Raw genomic sequence first — 14,763 nt, 5'->3', positions numbered from 1 at the left:
GTTTTTTCCTGAACACTGATCTGTTCATTAAAGAGAAGTTATCTCTATCCTCTTTTCCTCCATGTTTCTTACAAACTGCTAGATTGGGTTCAGTTTTTAGAGAAAAATATTTAATGCTCTAATGATTCACATGGGGAGATACATTCTGTTTATCCTACATTTAGTGATAATTTAGATTGATAAGTGAGCTCAAGTGTTACCAGACTGTTCCACCCATTATTATAATGTTATTCATCATTCTTTCACATAGTGGTTTTTAAGCAGTCATGATGAACAGTACCTAGATCTCTTATTTTACTAGGAACTGCAAAATGATGACTTTGTAATTGTGTCATTCTTTATGTATTAGGCGTGATTCTTCAGTAAAGAAGATTAAAGAGCGTTTCCTTATCAGCTGTTTGTTTACTCTTAAATATATTTCATATATTAAAAGCAAGATAAATGTTTGATTCCTGCTTATTATCATTCAGTTTTTAGAATGACATGGTTCCCTAGCAACCTCAAAAGGAGACTAGTGCGAAGTTTTCAGTGTCATTAGGAAATTACAGATTTACATACATCTATTTTTATTAAAAGTTTCAGTCCTTTGTAGTTATTCTTTCTGACACTCAGGTTGTCCCTGACCAGTGGGAACCTCTTTTAAGTTTGGTGCCTGTCTTTTTAACATCACCCGAGTATTTGTTGAGAGCTTCCTACCTTTTGGATATGACATGATTCTTGGGCGCTTTTTTTTGGTATATTTTCTGACCTAGACCTAGAATTAACTATTTTCAGGGTGTCTTGCTTCCTTTTTGTAGCAAGTGGTATTTAAAGGTCATAGTTCAGATACTAAGGATGATCATTGCTATAAGATTGTCATGATATCTATCTAGGCTTGAATGAATAAAATAGGAAGTAAATTTTTTTGTTTTTTTTTTTTAAGAAAATGAAAGATATACATATTGTAATTTTTGTAAACATGAGAATTCATAAAAACAAATTGTGAATGAAAGAAAGCTATCAGATATCACTAAGATAACTTTTTTATTTTCACTTATTTGATTTTGTATTTTTATCTCGTCTATGGTGGAAATCTTTCTGTAGACACAGTTACTTGACATATATTGAGGTATATAATATAAAATCTGTCAAAATAACAAGACCACATTGATGCTAATAACATCACTACTCCACTTTTGGGATTTCCTTGAGGATTTTTTTTCTTTAGGATATATTCCATCAATGATGTACTTAAAAATAATGTCACTTGAAATAATTTCTATATGTGTAGTTAAGCCACCAGCTTCATATACAGTTTTTTGTTTCTGTGTTTTCTTTTATTTGGGGAAATTGCTTCAGTTTGGGGGTTTTATTTTTCTTTATTTTTGCGCATGCCAAGAGGCTTATGGTTTCTTAGTTCCTCATTCAGACCCTCAGTAATGAGAGTCTGGAGACCTAACCATTGGACTGCTAAAAAATTCCCTTTTTTATTTTGTTTTTGGTTATGTAAAGCATTTATAGTTTCCAAGTGAAAAATAAGTACCTTGTTTTCAAGGTAATACACAAAGGTCTAACTTCTGTCTTTGTCTGTTCTTCCCTACTCTTTCCCTTAATTTTTGGGTTATTCTAATATTGTTTCTTCTTTAAATATAAGCAAATGTCTATGTAAGGTTTTTTCCGCGTGCCAGGTTACATTTAGGATCACTGGATCCACAAATAGACATAGATATAAATTTGCTATATAATGCCCATTTATTGCAAGTAAGGTTGTGTACTGTTTTACACTCCTACCAGTCTTACTGACAGATACTTGGGTTTTCTCAATCTGATAAGTAAAAGTAGATGTCCTACTGCAGCTTTTTTTTTTTGAAGTATGGTTGATTTACAGTGTTCAGTATTAATCCATTGTGGTTTTTTAAATTTTCTTGGTTAACTCTCAAAGGTGAGATTATTAAATCAAATATATGACTTTTTAAATTTATTTTTTAATTTGTATGAGAGTAACCTTTATAAGAGTAGTCTTTATCAGTCTCATTAATCATGGGTATTTTTATTTTTAAAACTATGTGTTTAAAAAGATACTTTATTTCACCTTGACATTTCTTTGACTAAAGTAAAATTGTAACTTCCTTATTTTTTTTAACTGATTTTCCTGTATTTTATCATTGACTTCATTTGATATTATGAACAGCAATATCAAGTCAGTTTGTTGTTGGGAAAGTTCACAAAATAGAATCTCCATTTGTTTAGGGTAAATTGGGTTCAAAGCCTTATTTTTATTATATGGATACATAAAGGCTAGAAGAAAACCAGGGGGAGTATGCAGTTGAAAAATCATTTCAGGAAACACCTTTTCCAGTTTATCTTATATTGCAGTTTATATCCTTTACTTTGCTTTTGTAGGGAGATTTTGGCACTCAGAAAGAAGCTGCGTGGGCCATAAGTAACTTAACAATTAGTGGAAGAAAGGATCAAGTAAGTTCAGCTCTTATGTATTTCTCAAAACTGATAAGTAATAGTACTAATAATTCTAAGGTTTGTATTTCAGTAAATCATAATTTAAGATAATAGCAAGATAATAGACATCCTGTGATATATAAAAGTGTCACCTTGAATTCCTTTAGTTATATTTCATAAATGTGAAGTGTTCACTTTCCAGCTTCTTGGCCTACAAGAATTTTTCTAATCCAGGGTAAGATGAAGCACTTATTGTCAGCATTGTTTTTGTTTTTTAATGTTTTTTTGTTTTTTTAATGCCAGTTCCTGGACCAGGGACTGTACACCCGTGCCTGCTGCCTTGGCAGCACAGAGTCTTAACCTCTAGACTGCCAGGAAAGTCCCAGTCCCAGATACGTTTCACAGACAAGTAAAAAGGGGAAATTTGGAGCACATAATTGTCACAGATAAGCCATAGACTGAATCCACTCAAATATGAATATAGAGCAGAATATAAATATATTACATGGCAATAACTAATATAAAGATGATAGAAAATTTTCAGATTTTATGGAACCACAGAATAGCAGATTGAGAGGTGGCCAGGTATATGACAGTGCTAAATATTAAAGCAAAGAAAGGATGCTGTCACACTGAACAATTGTAATTTTAAAAAAATTACCTGGCCTCTTAAATGACTTCATAATTTAATATTAAAGGAGAAAGGCTCTCTGAAGGAAGTACTCCTTATGGCAGAGAAATGTGTCACATGAAATGGGTTGATTCCTTCATTTTCACTTCAGTTTTTTTCTCTAAGTTCGTGAAAAACAAACGTACTGCATAAAAAGAAAAGGTTAATGTAGGCTAACGTAACATGGAGAAGGGAATTCCACTGGAGAAGGGAATAGCAAACCACTTCAGCATTCTTGTCTTGAGAACCCCATGAACAGTATGAAAAGGCTAAATGATAGGATACCAAAAGAGGAACTCCCCAGGTCGGTAGGTGCCCAATATACTACTGGAGATCAGTGGAGAAATAACTCCAGAAAGAATGAAGGGATGGAGCCAAAGCAAAAACAATACCCAGTTGTCAATGAGACTGGTGATAGAAGCAAGGTCCAATGTATAATAAGCAATATTGCATAGGAAGCTGGGATGTTAGCTAAGTCCATGAATCAAGGCAAATTAGAAGTAGTCAAATAGGAGATGGCAAGAGTGAACGTCAACATTCTAGGAATCGCGAACTAAAATGGACTGGAATGGGTGAATTTAACTCAGATGACCATTATATCTACTACTGTGGCAGGAATCCCTTAGAAGAAATGGAGTAGCCATCATGATCAACAAAACAGTCTGAAATGCAGTACTTGGATGCAATTTCAAAAACGACAGAATGATCTCTGTTCGTTTCCAAAGCCAACCATTCAGTATCACAGTAATCCAAGTCTATGCCCCAACCAATAACACTGAAGAAGCTGAAGTTGAACGGTTCTATGAAGACCTCCAAGACCTTTTAGAACTAACACCCCAAAAAGATGTCCTTTTCATTATAGGGGACTGGAATGCAAAACTAGGAAGTCAAGAAACACCTGGGGTAACAGGCAAATTTGGCCTTGGAATATGGAATGAAGCAGGGCAAAGGCTAATAGAGTTTTGCCAAGAAAATGCACTGGTCATAGCAAACACCCTCTTCCAACAACACAAGAGAAGACTACATACGGATATCACCAGATTGTCAACACCAAAATCAGATTGATTATATTCTGTGCAGCCAAAGATGGAGAAGCTCTATATAGTCAGCAAAAACAAGACCGGGAGCTGACTGTGGCTCAGATCATAAATTCCTTATTGCCAAATTCAGACTTAAATTGAAGAAAGTAGGGAAAATCACTAGACCATTCAGATATGACCTAAATCAAATCCCTTATGATTATACAGTGGAAGTAAGAAATAGATTTAAGGGCCTAGATCTGATAGATAGAGTGCCTGATGAACTATGGACGGAGGTTCATGACACTGTACAGGAGACAGAGATCAAGACCATCCCCAAGGAAAAGAAATGCAAAAAAGCAAAATGGCTGTCTGGGGAGGCCTTACAAATAGCTGTGAAAAGAAGAGAAACGAAAAGCAAAGGAGAAAAGGAAAGATATAAGCATCTGAATGCAGAGTTCCAAAGAATAGCAAGGAGAGATAAAGCCTTCCTCAGCAATCCATGCAAAAAAATAGAGGAAAACAACAGAATGGGAAAGACTAGAGATCTCTTCAAGAAAATTAGAGATACCAAGGGAACATTTCATGCGAACATGGGCTCAATAAAGGACAGAAATGGTATGTACCTAACAGAAGCAGAAGATATTAAGAGATGGCAAGAATACACAGAAGAACTGTACAAAAAAGATCTTCACGACCAAGATAATCACGATGGTGTGATCACTGACCTAGAGCCAGACATCCTGGAATGTGAAGTCAAGTGGACCTTAGAAAGAAAGCATCACTATGAACAAAGCTAATGGAGGTGATGAAATTCCAGTTCAGCTATTTCACATTCACAGTGCAGCTGTGAATGTGCTGCACTCAATATGTGAGCAAATTTGGAAAACTCAGCAGTGGCCACAGGACTGGAAAAGGTCAGTTTTCATTCCAATCCCAAAGAAAGGCAATGCCAAAGAATGCTCAAACTGCTGCACAATTGCATTCATCTCACACGCTAATGAAGTAATGCTCAAAATTCTCCAAGCCAGGCTTCAGGAATACGTGAACCGTGAACTTCCAGATGTTCAAGCTGGTTTTAGAAAAGGCAGAGGAACCAGAGATCAAATTGCTAACATCCGCCGGATCATCGAAAAAGCAAGAGAATTCCAGAAAAACATCTATTTCTGCTTTATTAACTATGCCAAAGCCTTTGACTGTGTGGATCACAATAAACTGTGGAAAATTCTTCAAGAGATGGGAATACCAGACCACCTGACCTGCCTCTTGAGAAACCTATATGCAAGTCAGGAAGCAACAGTTAGAACTGCACATGATACAACAGACTGGTTCCAAATAGGAAAAGGAGTACGTCAAGGCTGTATACTGTCACCCTGCTTATTTAACTTCTATGCAGAGTACATCACGAGAAATGCTGGGCTGGAAGAAGCACAAGCTGGAATCAAGATTGCCGGGAGAAATATCAATAACCTCAGATATGCAGATGACACCACCCTTGTGGCAGAAAGTGAAGAGGAACTAAAGAGCCTCTTGATGAAAGTGAAAGAGGAGAGTGAGAAAGTTGGCTCAAAGCTCAACATTCAGAAAACGAAGATCATGGCATCTGGTCCCATCACTTCATGGGAAATAGATGGGGAAACAGTGGAAACAGTGTCAGACTTTATTTTTGGGGCTCCAACATCACTGCAGATGGTGACTGCAGCCATAAAATTAAAAGACGCTTACTCCTTGGAAGGAAAGTTATGACCAACCTAGATAGCATATTAAAAAGCAGAGACATTACTTTGCCAACAAAGGTCCATCTAGTCAAGACTATGGTTTTTCCAGTGGTCATGTATGGGTGTGAAAGTTGGACTGTGAAGAAAGCTGAGTGCCGAAGAATTGCTGCTTTTCAACTGTGGTGTTGGAGAAGACTCCTGAGAGTCCCTGGGACTGCAAGGAGATCCAACGAGTCCACTCTAAAGGAGATCAGTCTTGGGTGTTCTTTGGAAGGACTGATGCTAAAGCTGAAACTCCGATACTTTGGCCACCTCATGCAAAGAGTTGACTCATTGGAAAAGACTCTGATGCTGGGAGGGATTGGGGGCAGGAGGAGAAGGGGACTGCAGAGGATGAGATGGCTAGATGGCATCACTGACTCGATGGACATGAGTTTGAGTGAACTCCAGGAGTTGGTGATGGACAGGGAGGCCTGGCGTGCTGCAATTCATGGGGTCACAAAGAGTTAGAGACGATTGAGCGACTGAACTGAACTGAAACTGAACTTAACATGTGAGAAATGAGGTCATATTTCCAAATTCAAGATTATAAAGTCAGAATTATTCCAGTGAGATAACAGGGTGCACAAAAGAAATTCACTGAACATTTATTATATCATGGTATTTTTGTTCTTCAGGTGGCCTACCTAATCCAACAAAATGTTATCCCACCTTTTTGCAACTTGCTGACTGTAAAAGATGCACAAGTTGTGCAAGTAGTACTCGATGGACTAAGTAATATATTAAAAATGGCTGAAGATGAGGCAGAAACCATAGCCAATCTTATAGAAGAATGTGGAGGTAAGTTTATTATATGCTGTTATTCCACATTTTAATATTCTTTTTGTAACTACTTTTATTTTCAAATGCACACTTCTATATTTTTCTGTCTAAATACTATATTCTATATGTACAGTCCTGCTCAGCTTGCTGCATATTCTTAGGTAACTGAATTGCTGCCATATATTGAACAGGCACTGTGCTAAGATACTGGGAAGACAGTGATAAACAAGACACAGTCCTTGCCCTCAAGGCATGTAGTCCAATCATGGAGATAAACATGAACTGATTTAATGATTACCCTAATAGAAATGTGCAACAAAGTGAAAAACCGAATTTGTCCTGGAAGAAATAGGAAGTAACCTGAGCTAGATTTGAGAGATGAATAAGGATTAAGAAAGTAAAAAGGGATGAAAGGTGTTCCAGGCAGAGATAACACCATGAGCAAAGTCTGAGGTGAGAAATAGCATTCAGGAAATTATAAGTAGTTCAGTGTTGCTAAATCACAAAGTATGAGATAGAAAACGCCAGAAGATGAGACTGTAGAGTTAGCCATTGATCAGGCCCCTACAGTCTTGGAAGCTTTGTAGCACAGCAGATACTTTAAGGCGGTGGTTCCCAAATCTAGCAGTGTACCAGAACCACCAAGAAGGTACACAACATGCCTTAGCTTTCAGCTCTTAAGATGAACATCTAGACAGAACATGGAAGTTTCTCGTGTGGGTGTGGAACAAAATATATTATCAACCTAGGTAAGCGTAAAAGTAAAGTTGTTTCGGATAGAAGTTGAGAAGTAAGTGAAAGGACAGGTAGCTAAGAATAGGAGAACAAGTATCTTCAACTTATTTAGTAGAATTTGGTGACTTGAAAATTAATAGGAAGTGTTTTTAAAGTTACTTAAGTGATACGCAGCACACAAAATGACAGAACAACAACAACAAAATTTGTAACTATCAAATTGGGAACAGGAAACGGGAAATACTGTTAGGTAACTAATTATAATTAGAAAGTGAGTTCCAGAAAAAATTTAAAACTTAAAAAATTTGAAATTTAAAAGGAATAGTTAAAAATTTTTTTCCTACTTGTGTATTTTTTTCTTTTACCATATAAACCTTTTAATAATTAAAATTTTATTTTCTATATTAATATAAAAATATAGATCTTGAGCATTGCCTATTTCACTGGAAGTAAAGCCTAGCTTACAAATTTCCCAAAGGATTCTCTGCCATAGGGTACAACAAGTCATTGGAAGATTTTACCAAGGGAATTGATATGTTTAATGGAACATGGATATGAGGGGAATGGAACCCTGGTAGAGACTGGCAGGAAACCACCTAGGAAAGTGTATAGAGACCACACCACAATAAATGAAGGCAGTGATAATAGAGATGAGGGGGAGATGACAGGATTCAAAAAATGGATAGGATAGGCTTTGAGGTTTTTGAGATTCTGTTATAGAGTTGAGGGAAAGGGGAACTTTAATAATTAGTCTTTCTCACAGATTTCAAACTGTTGTTGATTATCACCAGTAAGAATACAGTAGAATAAACAGTGTAAATGAAGAATGGCAGATAACATTGTGTTTGTACAGCTTGAACTTTGGTACCTATAAAGTGTCCTCATGGAATTATCAAGCAGGTTTAAAGTTTTAAGCATCTGACGCTCAGAAAAATGAATCCATAGATGAGTACAAGTCCTCAACCTATATGTAAATAGTAGTTAAGCCTTTTCGTGAAAAGGCCCCATAAGGAGAGTGTGTAAAGTGAGAAATATGCCTAAAGCAATTTCCTCCGCTTAAGAAATAGAGGACAAATACTCATAAAAGGGCAATTTCACTTTAATTCAGAGATTTTAAAATTAATTATTACTCCTGTTAGGCTTCCTTGGTGGCTCAGTTGGTAAAGAATCCGCCTGCAATGTAGGAGACCACCTGCGGGAGGCAAGGGTTCGATCCTTGGGTCAGGAAGATCTCCTGGAGAAGGGAATGGCAACCCACTCCAGTATTCTTGCCTGGAGAATCCCATGGACAGAGGAGCCTGGTGGACTACAGTCCGTGGGGTTGCAAGAATCAGACATGACTTAGTGACTAAACCACTACAAAGCAAAACAGTATTCAATTTTTATATCAATAGGTTGTTTACATATTTTGCTTTTGATTTAATACATTTGTTAGTATTTACAGGGGAAAATCCTCTTTCCCCTGAAATACTGTTGTTGATCATGATCATTTTTCATTGTACTTAATAGCTGTCTTAACATTCATATTTGTTAATCATGAGTATTTAAAAGTTTTTTCTTAGATGCTCACTAGAAAAATTTGGCAAATGCTACTAAATAGAAAGAACTTGCTTTTAACTTCTTTTACTTTTCTTGCACCTTTGGGTTTTACTGTTTGTTTTGGGGTGTTTTTGGTTTTTTTCTTTAAACATGGCTCATGGGATCCTCAGTTTCAACCAGGATTGAAACCGAGCCACATGACAGTGAAAGCCCAGAGTCCTAACCACTATACCACCAGGGATTTCCCAGCTTTTAACAGAGTAATTTTACATACTATTACTCCTTACAAACACTGATGTATGATATATAATTTTATTCTGAATAGATAGATATCCCATTGCTTAATTTATATGTAGTTAAACCCTCAAGTGTTTGGGTTTTTTGTTTTTTGTTTTTTGTTTTTTGGCTGCAGTGTGCCACATGGCATATAGGATTTTAGTTCCCTGACCAGAAATTGAATCAGAGCTCCTTGCATTGGAAGTGTGGAGTTTTGACTACTGGACTGCCAGAGAGGTCCCTCAGATAATTTTTTAAGATAAATATGCTATATCTTTGTGAAAAAATCCTTACTGTTTTTAAGATTCACCTTTAGAATAGATACCCCAAAATTGAATTTATGTGTTCCCAAGATTATTGTAACACTTTCTGCTGCTGTGTTGTTGTTGTTGTTTTAATATTATTATTATTTCACTTCATAAAATCTCTTACAGGACTGGAGAAAATTGAACAGCTTCAAAATCATGAAAATGAAGACATCTACAAATTGGCCTATGAGATCATTGATCAGTTCTTCTCTTCAGATGATGTATTTAATAATCTTATCATTTTCTTAGTTTTACTTAATAAGCATAGGTCTGGATGAAATTTAAGCTAGGACATATATGTATGCATTTTAGAGAATGGAATTGAAATAGATACATAATATTTCAGTTTTTTAAAGTCCTTTGGGGTATTAAAAAGTAGTATTAGCTCAAATGGCAAAAACAGAAGAGAATTTTTTGAGAGTGAATAAATTAGGCTTTATTTTCCCTTGATGTCTCTATATTTTATATTGCTAGTAGCCTAATGTGTTTATAAACAAAATAGTGAAGCTAGTATATCCTATAATAAATCCATTATGACAATAATTAATCTGTATTTGAATATATTGCCACCATTAATTTTAGTTGGTGACCAAAAACAAATATGAAGATAAATAGATACAGTGGAAAAAAATTATCAAGAAATGTAAGTTACTATATAACGTATACTATAGAAGAATGTTTTCAGATAGTCAGTATATGGTAGTTGAAATTAAAGAATTATTTTTAGTATTATCTCTTTGGGAATGTTAAATCTAAAATTATAGTGATCAGATATAGCCAGCAGTAGATTTCTTGATTAAGTTTCTCAACTTTTTAAAAAAGAAAATGGAATATTATTAAATATTTTGTTAAGTATATATGGTTTGTAGATTAACTTGAGAAGGACAATACTAAAAAAGAATTAGACTATTTATACCTACAGATTATCAAGCTAAGTCCTATTTAGAATATAATATTTGTTAAAAAGCATACTTTTTTAAAAGTAGCTTTTATCATGTATTAAAGTTGGATATTTTTAGAAGTCCTAATTGATAATTAGGTATACACAAAGCCTTAATGATTTTTAATACTTCAACATGCAAGTCTTGCTTACTCTGTTACATTGTGAAAATAATAATAAAGATGATGTGCCTCTTTATAGGAACTATACCATAGGCACATAATTTTGTGGTATTTCAACTGTTAGATATAAAGCATATAGAAAGAATATCAGTTATCCATTTTAATAGGGCTATTATGTTACACTTTAAGCTCAAAAGTTGTCTCCAGTTGCTATTAAAATATTAACCGAAGAATACACTTAGCCTCCAAAAGTGGTAGCATTAGAATGAGTATACTGTCTGAATTTGAGACATAGTCCCATCTCCAATCTCTTTCATTCTTTCAGAAGATATCCATTTTGCATATTCTCTTCAGTTTCTTCTCTTTTGGCATCCCTTAAGAAAAAAACCTTTATGAAGTGTTTTCAGGGTTCTCAAGGGATGGTAGGACAGTGTTGGCCACCCATAATCTCTCATACTTTTTAAATGGAAGTGTTAACTACAATTCTATGTTTTATAATTTAAAACTAACCATCACCTTCTTTTTTTCCCCTCCCCTTTAGATTGATGAAGACCCTAGCCTTGTTCCAGAGGCAATACAAGGTGGAACATTTGGTTTCAATTCATCTGCCAATGTACCAACAGAAGGGTTCCAGTTCTAGAAAGATGTTGTGGAAGTTAGGTACAATGCAGCACTGGGATATATATATATATATACATATATATAAAAAGGTTTGATCCATCAAGCTTGGCTCATGGGATCTGCTGCTGCATTAAATCGGGAAAGAAAATGTGAAGATTTCATTTGGAATCACAGAAAATGCCCAAATGAGGTCAAGATGGCGAGTGGGTGCGAGTGAGAATGAGTGGCAAAATGTAATGAAAACTCTACATGGATGCTTATTTAGGTTGTTCAAAGTAAAAAGGGCTACAGGTCACAGATCTTCAGTGCCTGAGAAGGAACAATGACTTTGTATCAATTGAGGGGAAAGTGCAGTACTGTCATCTTCAAGCCTTGTAAGCATGAAAGAGAATAGGATGCCCATAAAAGTCAAAGGAAAACGAGCCCAGGCCTTGCTATGAAGCAGTGTGTGAGTGGACAGTGTTGAATGAATGTCTGGCTCAGTGATGGAGAGCCAGGTTCATCTTTCAAATCTAGGGCTCTTCATTCACGAAGCAGACTCCTAGTCCTGGAGTGACTGTGTACGAGAGTATGGTTGTGGTGCTGTATGTGAACGCATGCAAGCTTGATTTGCCTTCAGGGGGCTGATAACAAACCTAGTAAAATCATCAGAGTGAGATCATAAGTGTTACTGTACACTGGACATGAAAACAAAGACCAGTTCAGCAGCAGACATTGGTGTACTCTGCAGCCTGTGTTTTCTATTTCCCTTCCTCCCTGTTCCCACCCCCTCCTCTTTTTTTTTTTTTTTAGGTTTTTTTTTTTTTTGTGGGAGTTTTTTGTTTTGTTTTTAGTTTTTATTTACTTTACCTAGTATGGCTTTTTAGTTGCTTCTCAAGTCAGAAAACTTTCAGGAAGGTTTCCCTGTGCATTTGCACCAGATGAATGTTTGATGCTATGAAAAGCTTTCCATATCATCAAAACTAATTTGTGTAGATTTTTGCATGAAAAAAAAAATCATAAATTTCCCTCAAAATAGACTGTGTTGCAGTACACAAGTTGCCATTATAGTATAAAACAGTAAAATGTGCTTTTAAAAGCCATCCTTTTCATTTTCAGAGATAACATAAAGATCTTTGCATGAGGTAAATCTACAGCCTAGTTCATTTTTAGATTTTGTTGAGTCCTGTAAAGAAGAAGAAGAAAAAAGTTTCAGTTGTGGTAGAATACCGTGCTGTGTTTAAATGTTACTTGTTTTCAAACTTTGTTTTCTATGAAAATGATATGGAAACTTCTAAAATGGAATTTGGTGCATATGTACTGCTGAATAAAGACCGATGAAGAGGTTTGAATAGATGTACAAATCAAGTAATGGTTTGAACACCTTTAATAATATGCCTAATCTGTTCAATTGTTTTAGAATCTTTTTATCTTAGATGTAGGCAGCCATGAACAATCTATTTTGAGCCACTTTAGGGAGAAAACTTTGTATTTTTAAAACTTGCATAAAAGTTATGCAAGTGGTTTTTATAAATTGGAATAATACCTCAGTTTTGAGGTTATGCACACTAAATTAAATGTGACATAAATTAATTTGTACAAAAAGAACTCTTTATAAGGTGGCTCATTGTAGGAAATCCTGTGCCTTCCCCTTTGAGCACAAGTGTTGCATGAACAACAGTTTGCTATAAGAAACATACCAGATTAGCCACCATTAGCATCTATATCTACTTTGTGTTTAAAAATCAACTGGTAATTCTGAAACACTGTAGAATGGATAAAAATTATTTTGTGATCATAACTCTTTGTTGAACTAGAGTATTTTTGCAGCATTCCTTGTCATCAAAAACATGGTTAAAGTTTAAAACTAGAAGCAGCAGAAAACTAGCTTGTAAAATTTATCCAAGTAGAGTGCAGGCTAGGCTATCTTGGGGAAATAAACATTAAAACTCAAAGCAATGTTTTACATGGGGCATGTGTGTGTGCTGTGTGCATTTTTTATATATATATTAATGTAAAGTTAGAGTACAACTCAGTGGCTTGTGTTTGCTTGTCTTTCATAAGCTTTTAACATTGACCCAACATTACAAAAGAAGTTTCTTAAATTCTTTAATTTCAGTATGAAAGTGAAAGTGAAGTCACTCAGTCGTGTCCGACTCTTTGTGACCCCATAGACTGTAGCCTACCAGGCTCCTCTGTCCATGGGATTTTCCAGGCAATAGTACTGGAGTGGATTGCCATTTCCTTCTCCAGGGGATCTTCCCAACCCAGGGCTCGAACCCGGGTCTCCCGCATTGTAGACAGATGCTTTACTGTCTGAGCCACCAGGGAAGTCCTAATTTCACTATAGATGTATTAATATTCCAACTTACTGAATTTGTTCAGCTGATGCCATCTGTGCTTCTGCTTCTTCCCTGTCCAAACCAAGATTCTGACCTACCTTCACTCCTTCAGCAAAGTGGACTGAGAGAGACAACCTGAAATATATTTTAAGTATTTCTATTACTTCAGCATATGGCTGCAAATGATAGAGTGCACACAAAGTATGATTTTACAAATGGCATAAGTTACCAGAAGTAACATAACAGTGCTCTGCATAAATCTTGTTTCTTAGTGTACAAAAACCTGGTTAAAAGTAAGCCAGTGAGGTTATAGTAGGCCAAATGATTTTATAGAGTAATTTTCTTACGAGTGCTGGACTCATATCAGCTTGATTAGTCAAGGCCTGCAGAAGAAGCTGATCTCAGAGAAGAACCTAAACTGTCTTTTAAAGGGGCTCACCTGATTAAATCAGGCCTACCCCTTATTATCTCCCTTTTAATTGACCCAAAGCCAAACTGATTAGTACATTATTATACTTGCACTATCCCTTCCTCTTTACCCTATGCGTGCGTACCAAGTTGCCCCCAACTCTTTGTGACCCTGTAGGCAATAGCCCACCAGGTTCCTCTATCCAAGCATGAATACTGCAGTAGGTTGCCATGCCCTCCTCCAGGGGATCTTCCTGATCCAGGGATCGAACCCACATCTCTCAAGTGTTTTGCATTGGCATGTGGATTCTTTACCACTGGCGCCACCTGGGAAGCCTACTGTTTGGCCTAGTCACAGAGTGATATCCATCATGCTCAAATAATCCTGTCAACACTTGAGTAAATGGAATTATAAAGGGTATGTATATCAGGGAATCTTGGAAGCCACCTTAAGAGTTCCTGTACCACAAAGAAATAACTAGCATTTAGAGCTGGAGCAATTTAGATGTGATCACCTAACATATCACAAGCTTATTTTTGGATGAAGGTCCCCTGTGAGAATCTAATGAAAACTGCCCGAGCTTCCTTCCAGAATACATATACATACAGTTGGGAGCTCTGTGGGAGTCTGAATTTCAAGATATGATCTGTCCGAGTCCTCCCTTTCAGATGATGGACTTGCCAAGAGGTGACTTGACCAAGGTCACAACTACTACTAAGGGCTAGATAAGACCCAGATCTCAACTCTTAAAATAGGGAGCTATGCTTTCAATTACTGCTGCAAAACTCATTTAAATTTGTGAGCCAATGCAAAAAAGCATTTATGCA

At 36.1% G+C, this 14,763-nt stretch overlaps 1 protein-coding gene across 1 annotated transcript in view; it reads left to right on the top strand.

Moving 5' to 3' along the window:
• KPNA4 (karyopherin subunit alpha 4) overlaps positions 1–13,158 on the top strand; it is a 62,092-nt gene extending 48,934 nt beyond the window's left edge. Inside the window, exons 14-17 of the mRNA XM_086392603.1 lie at positions 2,383–2,454; positions 6,521–6,683; positions 9,650–9,744; positions 11,127–13,158. Coding sequence (XP_086248729.1) covers positions 2,383–2,454; positions 6,521–6,683; positions 9,650–9,744; positions 11,127–11,225 — 429 coding nt within the window. The 3' untranslated portion in view covers positions 11,226–13,158. The remainder of the gene's footprint in view (positions 1–2,382; positions 2,455–6,520; positions 6,684–9,649; positions 9,745–11,126) is intronic.
• Positions 13,159–14,763: the final 1,605 nt, after the last annotated feature.

The sequence above is a fragment of the Bos grunniens genome, chromosome 1, assembly GCF_055505025.1.
Source record: "Bos grunniens cultivar Pamir isolate PY7600 chromosome 1, Bosgru_T2T1.0, whole genome shotgun sequence".
Classification (NCBI taxonomy): Eukaryota; Metazoa; Chordata; class Mammalia; order Artiodactyla; family Bovidae; genus Bos; species Bos grunniens.
Note: the sequence above shows the minus strand (reverse complement) of the source record. Positions and strands in the feature narration are given on the sequence as shown.